The 23,030-nt window shown below is 37.5% G+C and overlaps 1 protein-coding gene across 1 annotated transcript in view; it reads right to left on the bottom strand.

Annotated features, from left to right (window-relative positions):
• Positions 1 to 23,030, bottom strand: part of PCMTD1 (protein-L-isoaspartate (D-aspartate) O-methyltransferase domain containing 1) — a 49,270-nt gene that overhangs the window by 10,158 nt on the left and 16,082 nt on the right. Inside the window, exons 2-4 of the mRNA XM_080647246.1 lie at positions 21,446 to 21,878; positions 12,714 to 12,816; positions 1,482 to 1,653 (exon numbers count right to left, since the gene is read on the bottom strand). Coding sequence (XP_080503372.1) covers positions 1,482 to 1,653; positions 12,714 to 12,816; positions 21,446 to 21,752 — 582 coding nt within the window. The 5' untranslated portion in view covers positions 21,753 to 21,878. The remainder of the gene's footprint in view (positions 1 to 1,481; positions 1,654 to 12,713; positions 12,817 to 21,445; positions 21,879 to 23,030) is intronic.

Here is a 23,030-nt window from a genome sequence, read left to right as displayed (position 1 = left end):
ATTTTTTTCTTATATATACATACCTATGACAAATTTAATTTATAAATTAATCACAGTAACAGGTTAACAACAGCTAATAATAAAACGGAATCAGTTGGGCCAGTGTGGCGCAATGGTTGAGCATCAACCCATGAACCAGGAGGTTGCAGTTCCATTCCAGGTCTCCACGTTTGGCGGGACATATGCCCAAGTTTTGGGCAAGATCCCTGGTAGATGTGCAGGAGGCAGCCTATCAATGATTCTCTCTCATCATTGATGTTTCTATTTCTCTCTCCCTCTCCCTTCCTCTCTCTGAAATCAGTAAAATAAACAAACGCTCCAAAAAACAACCAACAGAATTATAACAACACTAGAAGCCCGGTGCACGAAATTCGTGCAAGGGGCTTGGCCCTCGCAGCCCCAGCTTCATCCAGGTCGTCCAGAAGGATGTCCGGAAGGACGTCCAGAAGGTCGCTTCACTGTCCAGTCTAATTAGCATATTATGCTTTTATTATTATAGATACTATAATGAAAGTTATGTAAATGTGGTCTTTTTTTCAAAATACCTGATGTTACTGTACTCACCATTCGTGTTGTGATAATGTGAGATAATACAATACCTTATTAATAATAGTCAAGAGCCTGCACCTTTACACTTAAAGGAAGTACTTTATGGCTTCTCTTTGACATAAACAAATTGACAGCATCACTGCTCTTGCATTCTGGGGCCATTATTAAGTAAAATAAGTGGAATACAGGTACTGCATTAGAGGTCGATGTGATAACTGAGATGCTTCTAAGTGACTAAAGGGCAGGTAGTGTACAGTGTAGATATGATAGACAAAGGATGAGTCATGTCCCAGGCAGGACAGAGTGAGAAGGCTCAAGATTTCATCATGCTACTCAGAATGTGGCACAATTTGAAACTTATGGATTATTTATTCCTGGAAACTTCCATTTAATATTTCTCAGACCATGATTGACCACAGGTAACTGACAGACAGTGAAACCAAGGATAAGGGGGGACTATTGTAACATGAAGTTCGTAGCTAAGCTTGGGTGAAAGACCAAGTCTCTTCTAATAGTAGTGGAGAGAGCTTTTCTATATCTCCTTTGGTTAGATCAGTGGTCGGCAAACTCATTAGTCAACAGAGCCAAATATCAACAGTACAACGACTGAAATTTCTTTTGAGAGCCAAATTTTTTAAACTTAAACTTCTTCTAATGCCACTTCTTCAAAATAGATTTGCCCAGGCCGTGGTATTTTGTGGAAGAACCACACTCAAGGGGCCAAAGAGCCGCATGTGGCTCGCGAGCTGCAGTTTGCCGACCACTGGGTTAGATAATTAAGAGTCCATTTCAAATTTTTTAATATATATAGATCTATGAAGATTATTTCTTCTTTAAAAATTACACTGTACCTTTACTGGTGTTAGACACTTCCCAGCTTAAACTAATGCATTTGTTTTCTATGCCATTAAGCAAGAGGATGGTGAAGTTACCTGATCTTCTATAGGCATGACTAGAATGCCTCCAACTTTCAGTAATATTTTCATGTAGTTCTCATGGTCTTTCTGGACTCCAGCTCCACAATAAATTCGATCATACTGATGACTGTCAGATGCTATCTGGAGGCAATTGCCAACCACAAATGCAGGTTCACAGAACTCAAATCTGCATGGAAAAACAAATATATTTTAATTCATTTAAACAAAATATTAGATAAAAAATGTTACATAATCCAGTTCTTTGAAGTAGTGAAGTTGCCAAAATTAATTTCAAAGATAAAACATGAAATTTGATTTAAATATCATATTTATGAAGTTTAATACTGATGAAATATGTTGTTATCAATGTAATATAAATATTTTTAAAACATTAACCTAAACTTTTACCACACTGAAACCTCACTTAAGGCTTAAAAAAATGGATATAATGAAAAGCCCATCACAACACCAATCTTGTGACACCACACAAATGATAAAGAAAAAGAGAGAGAGAGAGAGAGAGAGAGAAAGGCTTCACTTTCCACTGCCCTTTAAAAAAAACCTGAGCGGACAATGGGAATGGGAAGGGCTGGTGAGGTACACATCTGTGCGTGACGTTTTTGTTACAATTAACAGCAAAGCTTTGTCAGGAAGATACCAGTGTGACCATATAATCTTGCAACCACTTAAGATTAGGGCGATTTTCCTAATAAATTTTAGCAGAACTGTGTTACAGGATTGGGACAGAGAGCAGAATGAATACTAATTTTCCTTACTGCTGCTTTGGCCCCCATGGTCTCCCTGTGCAACACAAAGAGAAATGTTTTCAGAGCAAAGGCATTTTATCCTGACCACCTGTTCCTGGTTACAGTGTTGGTTCATGGCATATAGAGTTGTGATTTTACAAACGTTCCTATTTAGAATTCTACTTTATTCCTTAAGTTCTGACAATCCTGAAAATAGTCTCTAACATAATAACATAATTACAACCTCAATGCACTAAAAACATGTAATCATTTTTAAAGTGAATTAATGAAATATCCTTTCACTCTTAAGTAACTTGAAGTTAATATGACCACACAGCAAAATCAGGCTATCATTTAAGGAAGAAGTAATTTACGTTAAAAGTTTCAGCATGCAGTGGAAAATGACACTGCTTGAATCACAATCATTTATACGCTGTAAGCATATCCTATCCTTTGGTAATTAACAGACTTATTACACGGTAAGTTTTCATTAAAATACAGACACATTAGGATCCCTGACACTGACAGTTGAAGAATTTGCCAGAATTACACCCTGTCCTCTTGGTGGAGTAGGGTGGGAGTGGAATGGGAAGGGTTGAGAGAGTTGGGATGGGGGTGAGTTAACAGTGTATACTCTATAATCTCTTCTCCATATCCCACACTAAGGTAGTCTACGCCCCATTATTGCTTTTACAGTAACTGCCTCCTCACTGCTCACACTTTTAAGGTCCCTCTTCCATTATTTTGCTACCTACAGGACAGGCGGGATAGGTCCAAGCTCCTTAGAATGTCATGTGGGCTCTGTATGACGCCACTGTCAAGTTGTCCTTCCGGAATCATTTCCTGGCTCTGCCCCTACCCACACATACTATGTTGAGTTATTTGCTTCTAATTGCTTAGAGGAACTACTATAAAGTGTTTTTGAAACATTGTATTTGTGGATGAGCTGTTCCTTTGATAAATGCCTACAGTCCCTTCAAGACACAGTTCGAATATTAGCTTTGCATGAAATCTTATCCAACTCTTTAAGAGTACCTCATTTCCACTTGCACAGCACACACTAAAGTGTAAATTTAGCTAAAATAGGGACCATGTTTAATTTCTTTTATATTCAAGACTATGTTACAACCTATGATTATCTAAAATATGGCCAAAATATAACTTATATTATTTGTTGGCTTTCAAGTAATTAGATACTGTGGATCAAGTGGTTCAATTATTTTATCAGACTTACAGTAAGCATTCTTTAAAAAGAAAAAGTTAGACTATTTTCAATGAAGTTTTTCTAAAATCTTCTTTCATTTTAAATATTTACTTTTATAATAATTTAAGTCAGTCATAATTTTCAACATGAATATGACCATAAAACTTAAATAAAAATTAGAGTTATTAAACCCTGTTTTACCATCAAGTCTGTTTTAAAAGCTTCCTACTATTTAAAAATATGTGATAGCTTAAAAAGTTATCACCTAGAAAAATATCCTTACAAGTGAACAACTTATAATTAAAACTACTTCTCATATTAGTGATATTTTATACATTCTCATCCCAGCAAAACTAATTAGCAAGATTTTAGTGCCTAATCTAAAATTAAATTTGTGACTCTGGTTCAAGTTACCTTACAGTAATCAGCAAAATTCATTATGTCAAATTCTACTTATTGAGCTGTGTATAAAGACTGGAAATACAATGGAAACATCCATGCCTATATTTGTGGAAGAGACAAGCATCAAACTATCTGACTAGTTAAAGATTAATTTACAACGATGGTAAGTGCTCTAAAGGAAAGAAATATGATTCTACAGGACTGAGTTTGAGAGGAAACCAACAGGCCTGGGAAGTACAGAAAGATTCCCTGAGAAATGAGAAGCCATGATGTTAAAAATGAGACAGGACAATCTAGAGACAATACCCACAAGAGTCGCCACTAGCACCATGTGGATACTGAGCCCTTAAAATGTGGCTAGTCCATACTGAGGTGCAAGAATAAAATTAACCTGGGGTTTCAAAGATTCAGTACAGAAAAAGTAAAATATATCAATATATATCTTATATTCATGTGTGTATTTATATGACAGATATATTTCAATAACCACACAAATTTCAGCAACTGTCCTACTTATCACGTGCAAACAGAGAAGCATCAAAGACTTCCTCCTTAACACAATCATCCCTTTGAAATATTCTCCTGGTTTTTCTGCTGTCTTTGAATATTTCTTCTGAATTAATTGTATCTCCATGACCTATTCCAGTACTTAAAACATTTAGTAAATAAGCAAACCATATAAGAAGCACAAATATTTTGTCAACTTTTCCACCTGCCAACTTTGAATATGAACCCCAAGTTGACAAATTAAATGTACTAATCACAAAAAACTCAGGACTAGAAGAGAAACTTGCCCAGATTTAAAAAAAAAAAAAAAAAAAGGTAAAAAAAAAAATAAGTGCCTATGGCACTCTCTCTGTCAACATGATAGTTCTTCTTTTACTAAATCTGTTACTATACATAACTGTAGCTTAATGCTACAGGATGCATGTGTGTTTTTCCCAAAAATGCCAAAAAAAATTTAAAAAGCAAAACTCAAATAGTAAAATAAACTCTTTCCTTTTATGAATAAGTCAACTGTTCTATATAACTGAAAAGCACTTTTTAGGAGCCTTTCCTAAGGTCTTAAATAAGCCACCCTTATCCTAGGAAACAATTTGATGCTTTCCCTTATAATCAGATGAGAACAAGTATATTTGCTTCAATGTAGAAGGTATTTCAAAGGATCATTAGAGAAAAAACAGATCTCTAAATTTATAAATAATTTCCATTAGTGCAAATGGAACATATACTTCTAACATATGCATATGGGGTCTTTACACTTTTATTTGACATATTTATATTAATTTCCTTTACTAAAATACTTGAATTTGAAAGTTTAGTTGAACTTGAGCCAATATTTCAAAAGGATTGAACTATTTCTAGATACAAAATACTAAAACTTTAAAGGCAAAGTAAAATTGGGGAGAAAAGCATATTTTTATTATATTGAAATATCTAGAACATAATAGTGAATTCATATACCAAACACATTACAAAAAGGTTGTAACTACCAATTTAGTAATTATAAAGAAACTGTCTGCCAGAGAGTATCCTATTTGGGGATTATTTATTATACTTACAACTATGACCTTTTCCACCAAATACCAGAATCCTTCATATTAATAAAGAAAACAACTCTCAAGTTGCCTATATTTACATATTTTTTCATATATTAATAAGCTATCGATCATCTTTCCTAATAAAAAACATATAGATGAGCTTTATATTTCTGACTAGGTATATACTTGAGGATAATACTTAAGACATTTTGTATTCTGATATTAAAATTATGACTTTGATAATAGCATTTCATGTAAATGAAGTCATACCAATTGAACTAATATTTTTTCCAAAGTCTATGATGAAAAATTTTCAGCCAAAGGTTTATAGATATGCTCATATCCATAGCATATATTCATATCATATATGTAAAGAATAAATTATTACTTTCAGACATAGATGATGGCATGTTATCAGAGTAAACTGCAAATCCTATTAATTCTTCCAATGTAGAGAAGAAAAATAAAGAAAACATTTTCTTCCTTAAGCTTTTACTATCTTCTGAAAGCTACATCTTACCTTAAGTTTCCATAGACCTCTACAGGCAAAGGACATTTAAATCACAAATACATTTTCTGTATAATCTGGAAGACTATACCAATAAACTAGCCAGAAGTTTTCAGTTCATTAGAAAAGAGTACCATACTATTTATAGATTTACATATAAAATCTAAGCTAAAAATAGTGAGAGAAAATTCAAATTCAACGTTTTCACAGTAACTACACACTAAACGAAACCTAAAAATAAAAAGAAAACAAAAAACGGCCAGAGCTCTATCAAAATATTTCTATGTGGTTATAATTTTACTCATAAAAGTATGGTTCATGCATTCTTCCCCTAGTTTTTATGTTTGATTTAGGAAACTTCATTAAAATTTTATGTTATTCAAATGAAAAGCAGAAATCATTTTTATTCTTTAAGAACATTTCCAAAACCATTTCCCAGATAAAAATGACTTACACTCCTAAATTACACTAAATTTTATCTCCAACAATGTTATCTGTATAAAAAATAGTTCTGAAATGTATGTAGTAACTACAACTTCACTTATTTATTGATTTAAATATTAATTACTGCCTTTTCCTCTCTTATTCAGAGAGGAAAAAATATCTGACACACTTACTAATATGTACAATGAAAATCATTTGTAAGAAAATAGAGAACACATATATGTTGGTTTACAACACGAATAATTGCTCAAAGTAACACCAGGATGCTCATCACTTACCTCAGCAGTGGTTTTCTTTAGAGGTGCCTGTTGGAATATCTTCATCGTGAGACGGACAGATGATTTCGTTCACAGCAGGGACCTTGCCAACTTGCCCATATAATTCTTTTGATAAGCTGCTAGGAGATCAGGGTGACCTAGCCTTGCCCTGCAGCTTCCCTCTTAGACGGATAGTCTAGGTCTAGGAGCTGACTGAGAGTAGAAAAAACAACATTCCCCTTCAATACACTGTTGAAGTGGGGGCTGACAATTTGCACACCTAGTTTATCATGTGCCACAGGATGCTGTCATTGAAATTTTAGACTATTTTTCAATGGAATAAAGGATTTCAAGGACATAGGAAAAAAATCCTACCTTGTTCTCAGACCTCATCCAAAACAAGCTGCCAAGTAAATCCCAGAAACTTCTTTTTTTGTAAAACACTTTGTCAAAGTATACATTTTGCGTTTTAAGAGCTATGACCATTTCATTACAATAAGATGAAACCGCAGAGCTTTCCATTGTGAAGAAAACTCAGGGATATGTTAATCTTTTGATCTCCAAATGCTGTAAACCATTCAAAACCTCTTACAATAAAAAATGAAGCTACTGAATTAAAAAAATAAATTTTTTAGACCAATGACTTTACCTTTTCAATGTTTCCCTTCCAAATGCATCAAAATCCTCTCAGAATAATTCAAGCATTATGTAAAGCAAAGTGTTAAAGGTAAATACAATCATTTTTCATTGACTGAAGCCTTAGGGGGGGGAAAAATCTCAAGTTTTTATAGGAAATATGACAGGTACCTCATACAAAAGTGAATCTTCATGTATTTCAACAGTAATTTCCTTCTCCTAATATGTATTTGCAGCCATTAAACTTTTCCCCATGCCATTTGAATTATGTTAAAATATATCACTGATAGCCATAAGGACTATTTTTAAGAATTTCTGTCCCACCATATGAATATTTGTCATGATTAAAAATTTTGTTTACAACCTGTAATAATTATTATGAAACTATTATCTGAACACTGGCACATAAAAATCTTCAAACATCTGAGAAATATTTTGAAGCACTATTAATATGTATTTCTAGATAGCGAAACCACTTCAAGTACGTTATAATTCTCTTAAAGACCAATCAGGACTACTCTAGTGATAAAGTTGACAAAATATAGAAGTATTAATTTTCCAAAGCAAATCGGAGCACAGGAAAAATAAATCCCTATCATTGAAAACAAAATTATGACACACATTGCCATATATCAATTACATTTCCTATAGTAAAATACTATACTAGCTCTGAAATTAATTTAAAACTTATGCCTCAACTAAATTTGAGGAACACATTGCCTCTTCCACTCATCTCTGCCCCCAACAGTAATTCACAACATAGGATCTATTGTCTTATAGGGAAATGGCATGCTCCAAAGCATGCACTCTAGGAAGCCAGTGAACTACATGCACATGTTTACATATTATATGAATATATAAATGTAGCTATACCAATTCCTAACTCATTTGCAAAGTATTTATAGGGTAAAGGTTTACTATTCAGGCTCCTTTAATTGACTTACTTTTCCAATTAACCACACCAGGGGAGATTATTTTGCTTACTGTGCATGCACAGAACTGATCCATATAATTGGACCTTTTCCAACCTTCTCCTTCTCTCACGAAAGCCAGGCAGCTAAAGGCCTTTAAAACCTAGACCCAAAGACTTGTCTAGACCCATGGTCGGCAAACTGCGGCTCGCGAGCCACATGTGGCTCTTTGGCCCCTTGAGTGTGGCTCTTCCACAAAATACCACAGACTGGGCGAGTCTATTTTGAAGAAGTGGCATTAGAAGAAGTTTAAGTTTAAAAAATGTGGCTCTCAAAAGAAATTTCAATCGTTGTACTATTGATATTTGGCTCTGTTGACTAATGAGTTTGCCGACCACTGGTCTAGACCATAGAGGGCTAAATAAAATGTTCTAGAAAGTTTGTGTGAAGAGTAGAATGGGGATCAGCAAATTATGGGTAACAGTCCAAATCCTGCTGGCTGCTTGTTTTTATACATAAAGTCTATATGAGATACCCTGGACCACCACAAAGATGAACAAGAATGTCTCAGAGCAAATCAAGCCTGAAACATTGATGGAGGCAAAAATGACAAAACCGAAGCTGTCCTACTTCATGCACATCACGAGAAGGCAGGTTCTTTGGAAAAGACAATAATGCTGGGGAAAATAATGGGCAGCAGAAAAAGAGCGAGACCAAATAGGAGATGGACTGACTGTAAAATAAGCCATAGGAGTGAGTCTACAGGAACTGAGCAGGGCTGTTTGCCACAGGGCATTGTGCACATCACTCATTCAGAAGGTCACCAGGGGGGTGGAGCCGACTCAAGGGCACATAGCACACAGAGAACGCCCTGTGCCCATTTGTTTACATAGTGTCTATAGCTGCTTTTGCTCCCTGATAGCAGACTTGATCAGTTGCAACAGAGACCATTTAACCCAGGAAACCCCAAAATATTTACTACCTGGTCCTTTACTGGAAAATTCTGCCAACGTTTAGAGGATCCTTGAAATCAAATGTCAGTTTTATAACAGTATTTCAGTGAATCTGGGGCTAACTTAGGTAGAGCAAAGGAATAAACCATACAAGAGTGAGCCCCCATTCCTCCCATCTCCAAGTACAGTAAATCCGGAGTAGTTTCTCCAAGTTATTTCATCTGCTGCTACAGGTCTAAAGCAGAGGAAAAAAGTTTGAAAGTACATGCATTATAATGTTATAGTTTCTAAAAGAAGGACTATTACTGTGAAGACTCGGGAACCAAGCTTGTTTTATAAAGCACACACAAAAACACACATTTGTATCTTTTAAAAGGTCATCTGACATTATATACTGTAATGTTGAGCAGTTCATCGATTTTTTCCCCCTCACCTACTATATTTGGAAGTTCACTATGGATTCCAAAAGATGTATGTAAGAAAACTTTAAACAGTTTAAATCGTGACATGACAATACTTTCAAAAAAGGAACTGATAAAAAAGACCCAAATCAGAGTAAACAAGATTGGAAGACTATTATGTTGGAGATATCTATTCTCCATGTTACACATAATCCAGGATAATGTTTACTAAGGAATGCATAAATAGCAATCAATTTCCTGAGTTACTTTATATTTTTAAATTAAAATATGTATTTTGATGACACAAATAAATATAATGAAACTGCTTGGAAATCAGATTTTTGAATGCACTTTGCATAACAATTTTTTAATTAAAAAATTTAAAAGAATTATTATCCATAAACATCAAGAAAAATTACAAGGAAATCATCAAACACTAAAAGAAAACTACTTTATCCATAATTTCTGTCTCTAAAATCAAGTGATATAAAAAGAAAAGCCAATGAATAACTCAGCAACTCTTATTATTTAATTTCCAACCACTCACTACCTTATACAAAGTGAAATATTTTCCCAGTACCTACTGCTCTTTATAGGTAAGATAATTTTATAATCTGAAATGCGTAACTAATATTTCAGAATGCTCTCTGAAAACCAGAATAGATATTTCTAGAACTGTCTTAATTTTTTCAGACCAGTTAATTAATATAAGAACCAATTTTAAAAATTAGTTGCAACACTTCAGAAACAACTATATTATAAAATCTGACTGGTTACTTCAATGAAAAGAACTAGACATTTAGAAATGAAAAAAGAGACATTTAGATCAGTCACATCACATTTTATGATTCATCATTTTATAAATAACAAATTTACATACTGCAATAATATGAAATACAGCCAAGGTTATGTTATCATCTTAGAATTACACTAGAGGCCCAGGGCACGAAATTTGTGCATGGGTAGGATCCCTAGGCCTGGCCAGCGATCAGGGCTGATTGGGGCCTTCCAGCTGCCAGCCAGGGCCTCCCTTCCCCAGCTGCCAGCTAGGACCTTCCTTCGTTCCACGCTGCCCCTGGTGGTCAGCGCACGTCATAGCGAGTGATCGAACTCCCAGTCTCTTGGTCGAACTCCCGAGGGGACACTTTGCATATTAGCCTTTTATATATATGGATGAATACAGTTTTAGAAAAATTTTAAAAATTGAGACCCTTCAATATATATAGTCTTCAAACTTATAGTCTTCAAATAATCTGTGTTACAGATTATTTGCTATTTAAATTACATCAACACAAAAATGCTTTAAATAATGACATTTTACTGTTTCCTAGAACCACACCCACTTGGCAGTTAAGCTCCAAAAATACTTGTTCAGAGATGCTTCAGTGATTCAAGATACTTCCTTAAGTTTGTTCCTCATGTTTAATAACTGCATTATCTGTGTCATTATATATTGATACATAAAATAAATGTACTACTATCACGTATATATAAAAACCTTACAATAGACCATAAACATTTACTTTTACTAACATACTTTTATATTTTTTTAGTTCAGATGTATTCAAAAGGTCCTAACGTATACATAGTTTCAGCATCAAAACAAAAAATTATAAAACAATAAAAGTTCAATAAGTTTAAAATAAGTTCCAATAAATGATATAATATTTATATCCACATTTTAAGCATTTAACATGTTACTAATCTATTCATAAGACAGATAGAAATACAAAAGGATGCTAAAATTGAACACCAATTTCTTATAAAATTACTTGGGCTAAAAACTATTTTGTTTCTAACAATATGTTATTCTTGGGAACAGAATATGAACCAACACGGTAAGCACTTGAAAAATAATTCAAAATATGAATTAAATGTTAATTTATAAAGGCAAGCATAAATAATCTAAAGGATGGCATTCAGCAAATTGATGCAGAAAATTCAAGTGGCTTGCTCAAAGCCACTGAATTAATTACAGAACAAAATAAATTCTGAGCACTTTCAAATTCTCCCAAGCATGCCTGACTGTGGTCTTTAATAACACAGTTACAGCCACATCTAAGTAGACACAAAACCTCCCCTTCCCTCTACAACACTGAGGATTTTACTGCAGAATATCAGTTTTCTGTTCTTCAACCAATCAAGTGCCTCTTGCCAGAGGACAGATAAAAAGTGGCAATGGCAAAGGGGAATGAAAGACAAGGACTAGGGTAAGCGGGAAGAGGGGCAGAGAAAGAAGGGACAAGAAAAATATACTCCAGCAGACATGCACAGGGCCTTCCTGGCTTCCTTTTTGGCACTGTTCCAAAACCTAAACCCTAGAAAAAAGCTCTCGGCTCTGATTTAGACTCCGCCAAGTCTCTCACTCCAGGGTCATGGTCAGGGCCTAGAGGCAGTGAGGAAGGCTTACTCCCAACAAGCTGAGTTGGAACTCTGAATGGTTTTGCATTAAAACTTGGTTGTATAAAAGGACTAAGTTGCAAGCTTGTGATTTCTATCCTTTTAAATGTTCTTTGACTGGTTGAGAAAAATAAATGCCCTCCAAATTTTACATAATTTCAGAGTTCGTACTTTAGCATAAGAAGCCCTTGGTCCATGGAATTATCATTACTGAATGTTAGAAATATTACTCACCCAACAGACTTCCCTGTCAGCTGAAGAACAAAAGACTGCAGTATTTCTTCAAAGGGCAAGTATGAGTTCCAAACAATGGTTTTATAAACAAATCTCTCAAACACTACCCTATCACAAGATAGATCAATGTGTTTCTATCATAATTCCCTCTAGATATATTACAAAGTAATTGAATATTTTTAAGAAAGTCCCTTGTATGCTAACAGGTGTCATCCTTGTGTGACAACGTAAGAGGGCAGAACTACTAAATTACTATCCCAAAAGTATAAAACTAGTTCCAGAGAAGTATTCTAATCCAAGCATCTCTGCATCTTCAGAAAAGGGACTTGCATTATGTTTAATGAATGATAATTAGCCTATTAATAAGTGACAGAAGCATAATATTAAAAAATAAGTTATTTCATTTATTTATAACTTATTATAGATTTACAAAGAATAAAAGTTATACCACAGAATAATTTTTATGTTAATTTCTTTTCTCATTTTATACCACATTGACTTTTGCTGCATTCAACTGGAACAATTTAGGGTCAATAAATACTATTGAGGAACAGACATGTCACATATCTATTTATAAGTGCTTTAAAGCCAAAACTATAGATATACTTACTTATCAAAGCTATCACTATTTTTGATGAAGCTCTCCAGTTTTTCCTTGGCATATTCCACCACATCTGAATGAAGCTCAATCCCATGATTTATTCCAAAAGGACCTGCAATCGTAGCAGCATTTTTATTTAAAAAATAAATAGTAAGTCATTACAGAGCTTAATTTCTGCTCATTTATCACAGGAGCATTTAAAGAGGGCTTGAAATATGTGAGTATCTGCTAGCCACAGATTTAAAAAGCTACATGGAAATCTCAGGATTTATACTGTCTTAATTAAAAAACAAAAACAAAATAATGCTTATCTGTCAAGACAATACTGACAGCCAGACACTATATGAAGTTTTAAGTTCTTTTATCATTGGTTAAAAATTTAGTAATTCTAAAATCTTAAAACCATGGGCTATTAGATACTATAAAAACATCTCACAGGCCCTCACCAGTTTGGCTCAGTGGATAGAGCGTCAGCCTGTGGACTGGGGGGTCCCAGGTTTGATTCTGGTCAAGGGCATGTACCTTGGTTGTGAGCACATCCCCAGTGGGGAGTGTGCAGGAGGCAGCTGATCGATGTTTCTAACTCTCTATCTCTCTCCTTCTCCCTTCCTCTCTGTAAAAAATCAATAAAATATATTTAAAAAAAAAAGAGAGAATATCTCACAGGATCCCACCACTACCCAATGGCTGCTAACTTCAAGGGCCAAGACCACATTCTATGTCTTCTGGAGCTCCCACGGTCTAGCAGAATGTGGCCATCAGTCAACTTTTTAACAGAGCACATTTTACTCTCCCGTTCCATACTTCCCACTTCTCACTTGGTATATCTTGTTAAGGAAAGCCAAGGATGAGTAACATTCCAGGAATTAGAAAAGTGGGAGAGCTTTCTCAGCCGCTGAAGATTTTGGGATGGCTCCCTTCCCTACCCTGGTTACCAGCTTACTGACAATATGACTTAACTGGATTCACATTTCATAGGCTACTGTTACTGCGCGTGCTGCCTGCTCCACAATCCACAAACCCATCTAGTTACACTAGCTATTTTCGAATTTCTGAAATTGAGCCAACCAGGTTTTCTACTCTACATTTGTTATATTAGCTTAGAGATTGGTCTCCTAGGACAAAGTGTATAGCTTGTGTTTGTGTATGTGCTATTTATTTTTTCTATCTTATATAGACGCATATCTATATAAGAGAAAAAGTAAGTAGTTCCTATGATAGATATCTTCATAGGAACTACTATGGAACTATTCAACTGGATGTGCACCCTACTGACTGTCATTAAAGATACAGTATATATTGGAATGTTAAAATAACAACAAAAGTCAGTCACCAATTATCATGCTTGAATGTTTAGAAGGCACATAAAAATGGTTTGTGATCTAGAAACTACCTAAACTATAAAAATTAAACCAAAATGTTCATAACCTATCTTAAAACCAAAATCAGATAAAGATAATGCTTTAATCTACTATATTTCTATCATATTGCATTTGATTATTTAAAAAAAAACAAAACACTGATTCTGCCTGGCCAACATGGCTCACTGGTTGAGCATCAACCCATGAACCAGGTCAGGGTTCGAGTCCTGGTCAGGGCGCATAGCTGGGTTTCAGGCTCCATCCACAGTAGGGGGTGTGCAGGAGGCAGCCAATCAATGATTCTCTCTCACTATTGATATTTCTATCTCTCTCCCCCTCTCCCTTCCTCTCTGAAAGCAATAAAAATATATAGTTTAAAAAAGCGTGAGTCAAAGAGAAAAAAGGTAAAAGATTTTAAAATAAACAACATAAAATAATTCTAAAACAAAGGTACAAGCTGTCAATAGAAAACAATGAAACAGTATCCAAAAGAAATGTTAACACTTTCTAACATTATCTAACAGATGAAGCATAAACTTGACTTTGTATTCAATAAATTCTAATGTTATTCTGTATTTGTCAATGTGAGATATTTTTCTATGAAATAATAAATGCTTAATTTTTGTAAGACACATTTTAAAAAATAAAACTTGTTACAGGTGACCACTATCTTTAATGGCTAAATACTAAAGAGAAAATAGAAACATTACAGAAGTCAAAGTTTATTAAGACAAATATACTTATTAGAAAAACCTAGGTATCTTATATGTTAGAAATGATTTTTAAGGCTGGCAATAGCATTTATTAGGAGCAATAACAAATATAATAAAATACCAATATAATAAAATCTAGTGACTGTTTTTCTTTTATAGTGGTTGGATCTAATCTAACTCATTTACCACCTACCAGTTAGTCAATAATCAAAAGGTCAGTAATTATTAGGTATAGGTATGAAGTGTCCATCTACATCTCTTATTTACATCTATGTGACCCCATACAACACACAATGCCCCGGTTTCCCCCTACTCCAAGTACCCCGAAAGGCTGTATGAGTGTGATATGCTTGGCAGACGTCTTCATGAGGAAGGCCAAAGAAATCTGAGAGCTTTGTTCAACGTTGGAATGCAGTCCTCAGTACCTTCAGAATTGTCAAGCTAATTTACAGAACACAGCTACAAGCAAAAAGTACTTCATAACACGTAACTAGCAGAGCTCTAAAGATGAACTAATTCAAGGTCCACCATTGCAACGGAGGACTCAAATCTCAACACTGTGGGTGGTGAGAAAGTGAATTTAAGGGCAGATGTCTCGTGTCCAACCTTGGTTCTGCCGCTTAACAGTTGCATAATCTGAGATCAGTCACTTGGCATTTGACGTCTTTCCGACAGTATAAAATGGGCCCCTAGGAAAGCATGTAAATTATGTAAAAGTGCTTCATATACTATACAGGACAAGATGGGTACACATCGTTAGGACTTAAAATGTGTGCCCTTCTCCTTGTATACAGAACTCGTTAGTTGTGGAAGCAAAACCATAACCTATATATGGTTCTCAACCCTGATTTCCTATTAGAACTAGAGGCCGGTGTACAAATTCGTTCACGGGTGGGGTGCCTCGGCCTGGCGGCGATCGGGCCGATCAGGGCCTGTCTCACCCAGTCCCAATTGGGCCGATTGGGGCTGGCCAGCTGGGGGAAGGGACCACGGAGGTTGGCTGTGGGAGTGCACTGACCACCAGGGGGCAGCTCCTGTGTTGAGCGTCTGTCCCCTGGTGGTCAGTGCGCATCATAGCAACCAGTCGACCGGTCATTGGTCATAATGGTCGTTTAGGCTTTTATACTAGTACTAGAGGCCCAGTGCATGAAATTCATGCACGGGGAAGGGGGGGGCTGTCCCTCAGCCCAGCCTGCACCCTCTCCAATCTGGGACCCCTCGAGGGATGTCCGACTGCCTGTTTAGGCCCGATCCCGGTAGGATCGGGCCTAAACAGGCAGTCGGACATCCCTCTCACAATCCAGGACTGCTGGATCCCAACTGCTCGCCTGCCTGCCTTCCTGATCACCCCCTAACCACTCCCCTGCCAGCCTGATTGATGCCTAACTGTTCCCCTACCAGCCTGTTTGCCCCTAACTGCCCTCCAGGCCTGCAGGGGAGGGCAGTTAGGGGTGACCAGGCCTGAGTGGAGGGAAGTCGGATATCCCTCTCACAATCCAGGGATTGGGCCTAAACGAGCAGTCGGACATCCCTCTCACAATCCAGGACTGCTGACTCCCAACTGCTCACCTGCCTGACTTCCTGATTGCCCCTAACTGCCCTCCCCTGCAGGCCTGGTCCCCCCACCAACTGCTCTCCCCTGCAGGCCTGGGTCCCCCTCAACTGCCCTTCCCTGCAGGCCTGGTCACCCCCAACTTCCCTCCTCTGCCGGCCTGGTCACTCCTAACTGCCCTCCCCTGCAGGCTTGATCGCCCCCAACTGCCCTCCCTTGCAGGCCTGGTCCCTCCCAACTGCCCTCCCCTGTTGGTCATCTTGTGGTGGCCATCTTGTGTCCACATGGGGGCAGCCATCTTTGACCACATGGGGGCAGCCATCTTGTGTGTTGGAGTGATGGTCAATTTGCATATTACTCTTTTATTAGATAGGATATAGATATAAGTGCTATTTTTATTACACTTGAATCTTAGAAATGATTCCACAAAATCTGAAAGTGTTAAAGAGTCAGAGATGGACTCAAACCCCTATGTAAACTAAATGTCTACCTAGCCAGTTTGGCTCAGTGGATAGAGCGTTGGCCTGTGGACCAAAGGGTCCTGGGTTCGATTCTGGTCAAGGGCACATATCTTGGTTGCAAGCTTCTCCCCACCCAGGGCCCTGGTCAGGGCTCGTGCAGGATGCAACCAATCGATGTGTTTCTCTCACATTGATGTTTCTGTCTTTCCCTCTTTCTTCCACTCTCCCTAAAAATCAATGAAAAAAATATCCTCGGGTGAGGATTAACAAAAAAATAAAACAAAAATGTTGAAATATCAATGAAAGACCATATATTGTATGATACCATTTATAAGAAATGTACAGAAACTTGGCAAATCTATGGAGACAGAAAGTAAATGAGTGTTTGTCAGGGGCTGGGGTAGGGATAGGGAGTGGATGCAACTGAAAATTGGGGGTCTTCTTTGGGACAATGGAAGGGTTCTCAAATTGGATTATGGTAATGCTTGCACAACTCTGCAAATTTACTAAAGCTCACTGAATTGAGTGGGGCTAAAATGAAAGCAAAAACATGAGTATCTGAGGTCTCTGCCCTGAGATAAAGAGAAAGAGTAGACTCGCAGGGGTCCTCAAACTACAGCCCGCTGGCCACATGTGGCCCGCCAAGGACATTTATCCAGCCCGCCGGGTGCCGCTGCCTGTCCTGCTTAGAAGCCGACTCGTCCCAGGCCCGCAGTGCGCATAAAAATTTGTTCATAGTTTTTTTTTTAAACTATAGTCCGGCCCTCCAACGGTCTGAGGGACAGTGAACTGGCCCCATCTTTTAAAAGTTTGAGGACCCCTGGTAGAGAGACCAACCATGATGGCAACATATAGCTTAACTAATTAGCTGTTCTGGACAATACAGCAGTTGTTGGTATTTACATATGTTGGCAATAAGTTTCCTGTTATGCACACAAGCTTATTAAGTGTTTCAGCTTTAGGACTAGTATTATAGTGCTGAGGCAGTGAAATACATAGTGTTGGAAAGATTCAGGCAGTCTCTCCACACTCATTCCTATTAACTCAGCAACTAGGGAAGAGATTAAGAAAGTCATTAATCTGGATGAACCTTGATATTAGGGAATCCCTAAGCAAAAAAGATCAGAACAGAGAAGAAGCATACCTGCCCGAATCAGAAAGATTATCAGAATAATTTGCCATCACAGTTCTGATATTTAACTCAACTCTGGGGAGCAGAGGACTTGGCAAGCTTCTTTTCTTGTACCCTATTTTTCAATGGGGTTCCCTAGGTATGATAAGATAGTACTGAGAGAACCAATTAAATACAGGAATCTTTATGAAATTCCTAGTTCTAGGCAGACCTTTTTTAAAAAAATGTATATATATTATTGATTTTTTACAGAGAGGAAAGGAGAGGGGTAGTCAGAAACATTGATGAGAGAGAAACATCGATCAGCTGCCTCCTGCACACCTCCCACTAGGGATGTGCCCGCAACCAAGGTACATGCCCTTGACCGGAATCGAACCTGGGACCCTTGAGTCCGCAGGCCGACGCTCCATCCACTGAGCCAAACCGGCTAGGGCTAGGCAGACTCTTAATGACAGGAGAGTGGAAACAAGAAGAATTTATCTTCGATTTGAAACTCAACAAGCTGTCAAAATGGGATGATCCATTCTCTAGGTCTGGGGGAAATATGAATTTATGAATAACTGCTTTAAACGAACTTTAATCACAAGAAATTTCCTTAAGATAAACCTTATTTTCCCACACTGAATAACAAAAGCTCTCTCAAGATGATAACCCATCCTTTACAGGTGTGTTTCTGGAGTGCTAATGGAAATTCCTCAAGGAGAATCTCTCTTATCTGTATTATCACAGCACAGACGCCCTGCTCTCCCTTCCTCAGCGCACCTGTCATCCGCATCTTGTGACTGGGAGAGAAACATGGCTGAGAGCCATGGTGTTACAGTTACTTAATAAGGAGAGAACTTCTGTTAATAAGGTCACTGTGAAGCAATACAGCCACATCTGATTCACCATACTCAGATCATTACAGGAAGCATACAGCATCCTTTTTTGGGTCTAGTTCTAAGTGATTTTTATGGATGAATCCTCCCTTCCTTGACTTAAGTGCTCTCAAAATACAAGCCAAAAAAGGGAGATGGTTTAAAAAAAATAAAACTTCCTCAGAAGTTGGATAGATCTATTATTTATTAGCTGTAATCATAGTTTTACAGACTCTTATCTTTCTTCCTTTCCTTCTTTAAAAAAATTTTTTTAATCTTTCTTGCAAAATAAATTATTTCCCATCAAAAGGAGAGGAACTATATCTTGGTCTTAACTGTGCAGGATCACACACAGTAAATCTTAGATTATCTAGTAACCATAGTCATACATGTAACTAAAGACTCTTGACTCCCTGGAGACTTGTAACAGGAGGAAAAACACTAGTGCATTGTGGCTCATTTACACAAGAGTCTATTTCCCCACAATGGTCTCTGGTACGGACTACAAGACATTCAAGATACAATGAAGTTTGAGGTTACCCTACAAATGCATCTGGCCACAGGTATCTAATCTCTTGGGAGACTGGGACTAAGAAATGGAGTTTAAGAAAGCCACCTCACTGCTAGCAGGGTTACTAATTACTACCCTTTCTCCCAAGCCAGGCCTTTGGCTAGACTGACCTCCTTCAGCAGGAACCAGTCGACAGGGTTGGAGAAGTGGAAGACAGGATAACAGGTGCTCTGAGGCTGGCAAGACGTGGTATGAGGCCTGGACTCCAGCCTAAAGTTGCCAGAGCTGGTCAAGAAATGCACTGATTCAAAGGTAACTTTTGAAAAGAAACTCTACCTGCTCTCCCCACTACCTTGCTTTGATTTGGAGACTGTCTCAAAGCCTAGAGATTCCTTTGTCAAAGGGGCACTAGTGATACAAGTGATAGATGTCTGGGGTTCCAACCTGCAGAGAAACGCCTGTCTCGGGGCACCTGGAGAATCAAATGTACATGTAAGCTGCTAAATTTCTTTCTTGGTAAAACTTAATTATTTGCTACATTTTTGAGGAATTATTATTTATCAAAAGCTCAGTTGTGGGAGGAAAATGCTCTATTTTATTTTTTTTAATTAAATAGATTGCAGGTTCCATGATTAAGAAACTAAAGAGCGAGCCAGTGTGTAGGAAAGGAAAATTTCAGGACTAAGAATGCCTTAAATGTCATATGTGACCACATAATTTATTGTTCAAACTGGGATACTTTGGGAAAGAGAAGAACATTATTGATGATGATGCTAGGACCACAGGGATCAACAAGGATTGTCCCAGCATACTGCGACCTAGTTACCCTAGCAGGGGTGGGGAAACTTTTTTCCCCAAGGGCCAGTTGGATATTTATAACATCATTATTCATGGGCCATACAAAATTTTCAGCTTAAAAATCAGCCTGCTATATTTGGTCAGACACTTAATTATCTCACCGCTGATGCCATGGCAGGGCCGGACCTAATGATTTCGATGGCCTTACCGGGCCCATGGGCCAGGTGTTCCGTGCCCCTGCTGGAGTGAAATCAGAGGTTCTCTATTTAAAATCTTGCAATGATTCCCCATCACTTTAGGGCACATTTTAAACCAGTCTTATCCCTATTACTTGGGCATACAATATACCTCAACTACAGCACATATCCCATTGGATGAGAAGTGCTGGTTTTGTCTCTCCTCTCCCTCTCCCTCTCCCTCCCACCCTCACCCCCCGCCTCCCCCACCCCCCCTCAGTCTGTGAATTCAGGGGCAAGAGGCTATGTTATGGGCCTTCATGCGCCACCTAATTCTTGCCACACAGCAGCACGCAGTAAGTACTAGGTGGCTTAGTAAAATTCATGGTTGTTCATTCTCCATCCAACATCATAATGTCCTTATAGATTTTCTTCTAGCCATGCGTTTTCCACCACATTCCATATTTTCCATCTGTCACTTCCTAGCTATGTGACTTTAGGCAAGATATTTAACTTCTGTGCTTCAGTTTAACTCTCCTATACACATGGAAATCAATGCCTAGCCCTTGTAGTAAGCACCCGATAAACTTCTCCCAGACAGAGCTATCTGTCCCTTTTGATCACTGCTGTATACTCATACCAGAAATAACACCTGGCAGCACAGGCAATTACTTAAGGCATGCTGAAACCTTAAGGACACATACTTCTCTCTCCTGCGGTTTATTTCCAATCCTTTGCTCTGCCCGCCAGTGTCACATCCTCTGTATCCCACATACTTCCGTATCTTGAACAAAAACCTGGCACCATGCCCTTTAAAATGATAACTATCAAACTCGATGCCCGCAGTCAGAACACTTTACCTGAAATAAATTACATTATACGCCTCAGTCTCCTGTCTACCAGCTGTTCAGTTGTAAGTACAGACAGTGACCGGGGTTGGAAAACAATTCCGAGAGCTCTTGAAGTCTAGGACTAAACGCAGAAGCTAACTATTAGAGTCAACGCTGAGACTAAGGAAATTTACTATTACTTTGTGCTTCCACTGACGGAAGATAGCTACTTGGAGTATACACAGTCAAACATATGCTGTACACAAACAAAGTTACAAACCCTGAAAGTCATAACCAGTAATACAAACTTAGCTTACTTTTTAAAAAAGAATTTTACAAAAATAAATTACCTAAAATTAAGCCCACCATTGTACTTAAATATCCGGTTCCACTTCCCAGGTTAAGAAAAGACAATCCTGGTTGAAGTTTCAATGCTTCCATAACTTCAGAATAGATGCAAGGTGCTGACAAGTGTATGTTCCCGTGCTTCCAGGCTAAGTCTTTGTAAGCATTGTTTCGGTAGCCTTCCAAATAGTAATCTCCGCGGTCAATTGCTCTGAAGGCTTGCTCCACTCTTTCAGTGCGGATATACTGAGCTTCTTTTAAGTTATCAATTAAGTCATCGTTATCTTCCCCAGCACTCACCGCTCCTCCCATGATAGTATTCAAATTAAATCATAAATTTTAAAATGGAATACAATTAGCAGAAATGGCTTCAAATAATGTGCAGTACGGTTTGTTTTCCTCTTATTATTGCACTTGATTTCCAAAAATAAATTAATCCTGAAAGGGAATAAAAATAAACAGGTTTAAATTAATGCTCAAAAAGAAAGTAAGTCCAGTTTATTAAATATATAATTATTATAACTACGATTTCTCAAGGACATATTCTATTCCAGGTATAGTGTGAATCTCCTTAAATACATTCACGTACTTATTCTTACAACATCTACAAAAGGTAGTTTAAGTATGACCTCATCTGAACAGACGGGAAGTTTGGAACACAGCAAAGTTAAGTCACTATGAGACCCAATATGGTAGCCACCAGTCACATGTGGCTACCTAGACCTAAATTAATTAAAGTTAAATGCAATTTAAATTCAGTCAGTCATACTAACCACATTTGAAGTGCTTAACAGCGACATGTGGCCAGTAGCTGCCATACTAGACAGTGCTGCCCTATATGGGAGACACTGCTGGGCACAGTCCCAGGTCTTTCAGATTCCAGAAACCACGCTTTTACTCACCAGCCCATGCGGCCTCCTTCAGAGGATTGTGAGTCTAGTCTAATAGGCATGGGTTACTTGATTAATTTAAAATCCTAAACTTAAAAATCTGTAACAATTCCCAAATGTACCACATAAATTAATAATGACAACACAAAGAATACAGTACCCAAACACTACTTACAAACTGTATAAATAAAAATAGACCCACATTTTTAAAGTGTGTATAAAAAGTGTTTTGTCTGGTAAATGTTGTCATGATAAATAAGACAAGAAATTTTATTAACAACCTTAATAGTGTAAGCACTAGAACATACATTTTACATACATACACACACACACAAAGAACTTCTTTAATAAGTCAAACTCAGTATCTTTGAATGAAACATAACTGCATCTTGATGAAATAAAACTGTCAATACATATTACTGAATATACAATTTAAGTTTTATTCAATTATAGTTAATAACTAAATTCATATATCAATTTCTGAATTAGTAAGTCAGGAGAGAGGAGAGTGAAAAATGAAATACCCGCGGCCAAAAACAAGAGTCATGTCAGCCAAGTCTGGCAAAGCCAACCCTGACTCTCGACTTGAGAGAAGAAAAGCAATCAGGCCCTGAACTTGGTCAGGATCCTCAGACCCCTGGTACCAGGTGCTCCAACCCTCCCGGGGCGGCCTCCTTACCAGAGCCTGCGCATGTCTGTC

This window comes from Plecotus auritus (assembly GCF_963455305.1).
Source record: "Plecotus auritus genome assembly, chromosome: 11".
Classification (NCBI taxonomy): domain Eukaryota; kingdom Metazoa; phylum Chordata; class Mammalia; order Chiroptera; family Vespertilionidae; genus Plecotus; species Plecotus auritus.
Note: the sequence above shows the minus strand (reverse complement) of the source record. Positions and strands in the feature narration are given on the sequence as shown.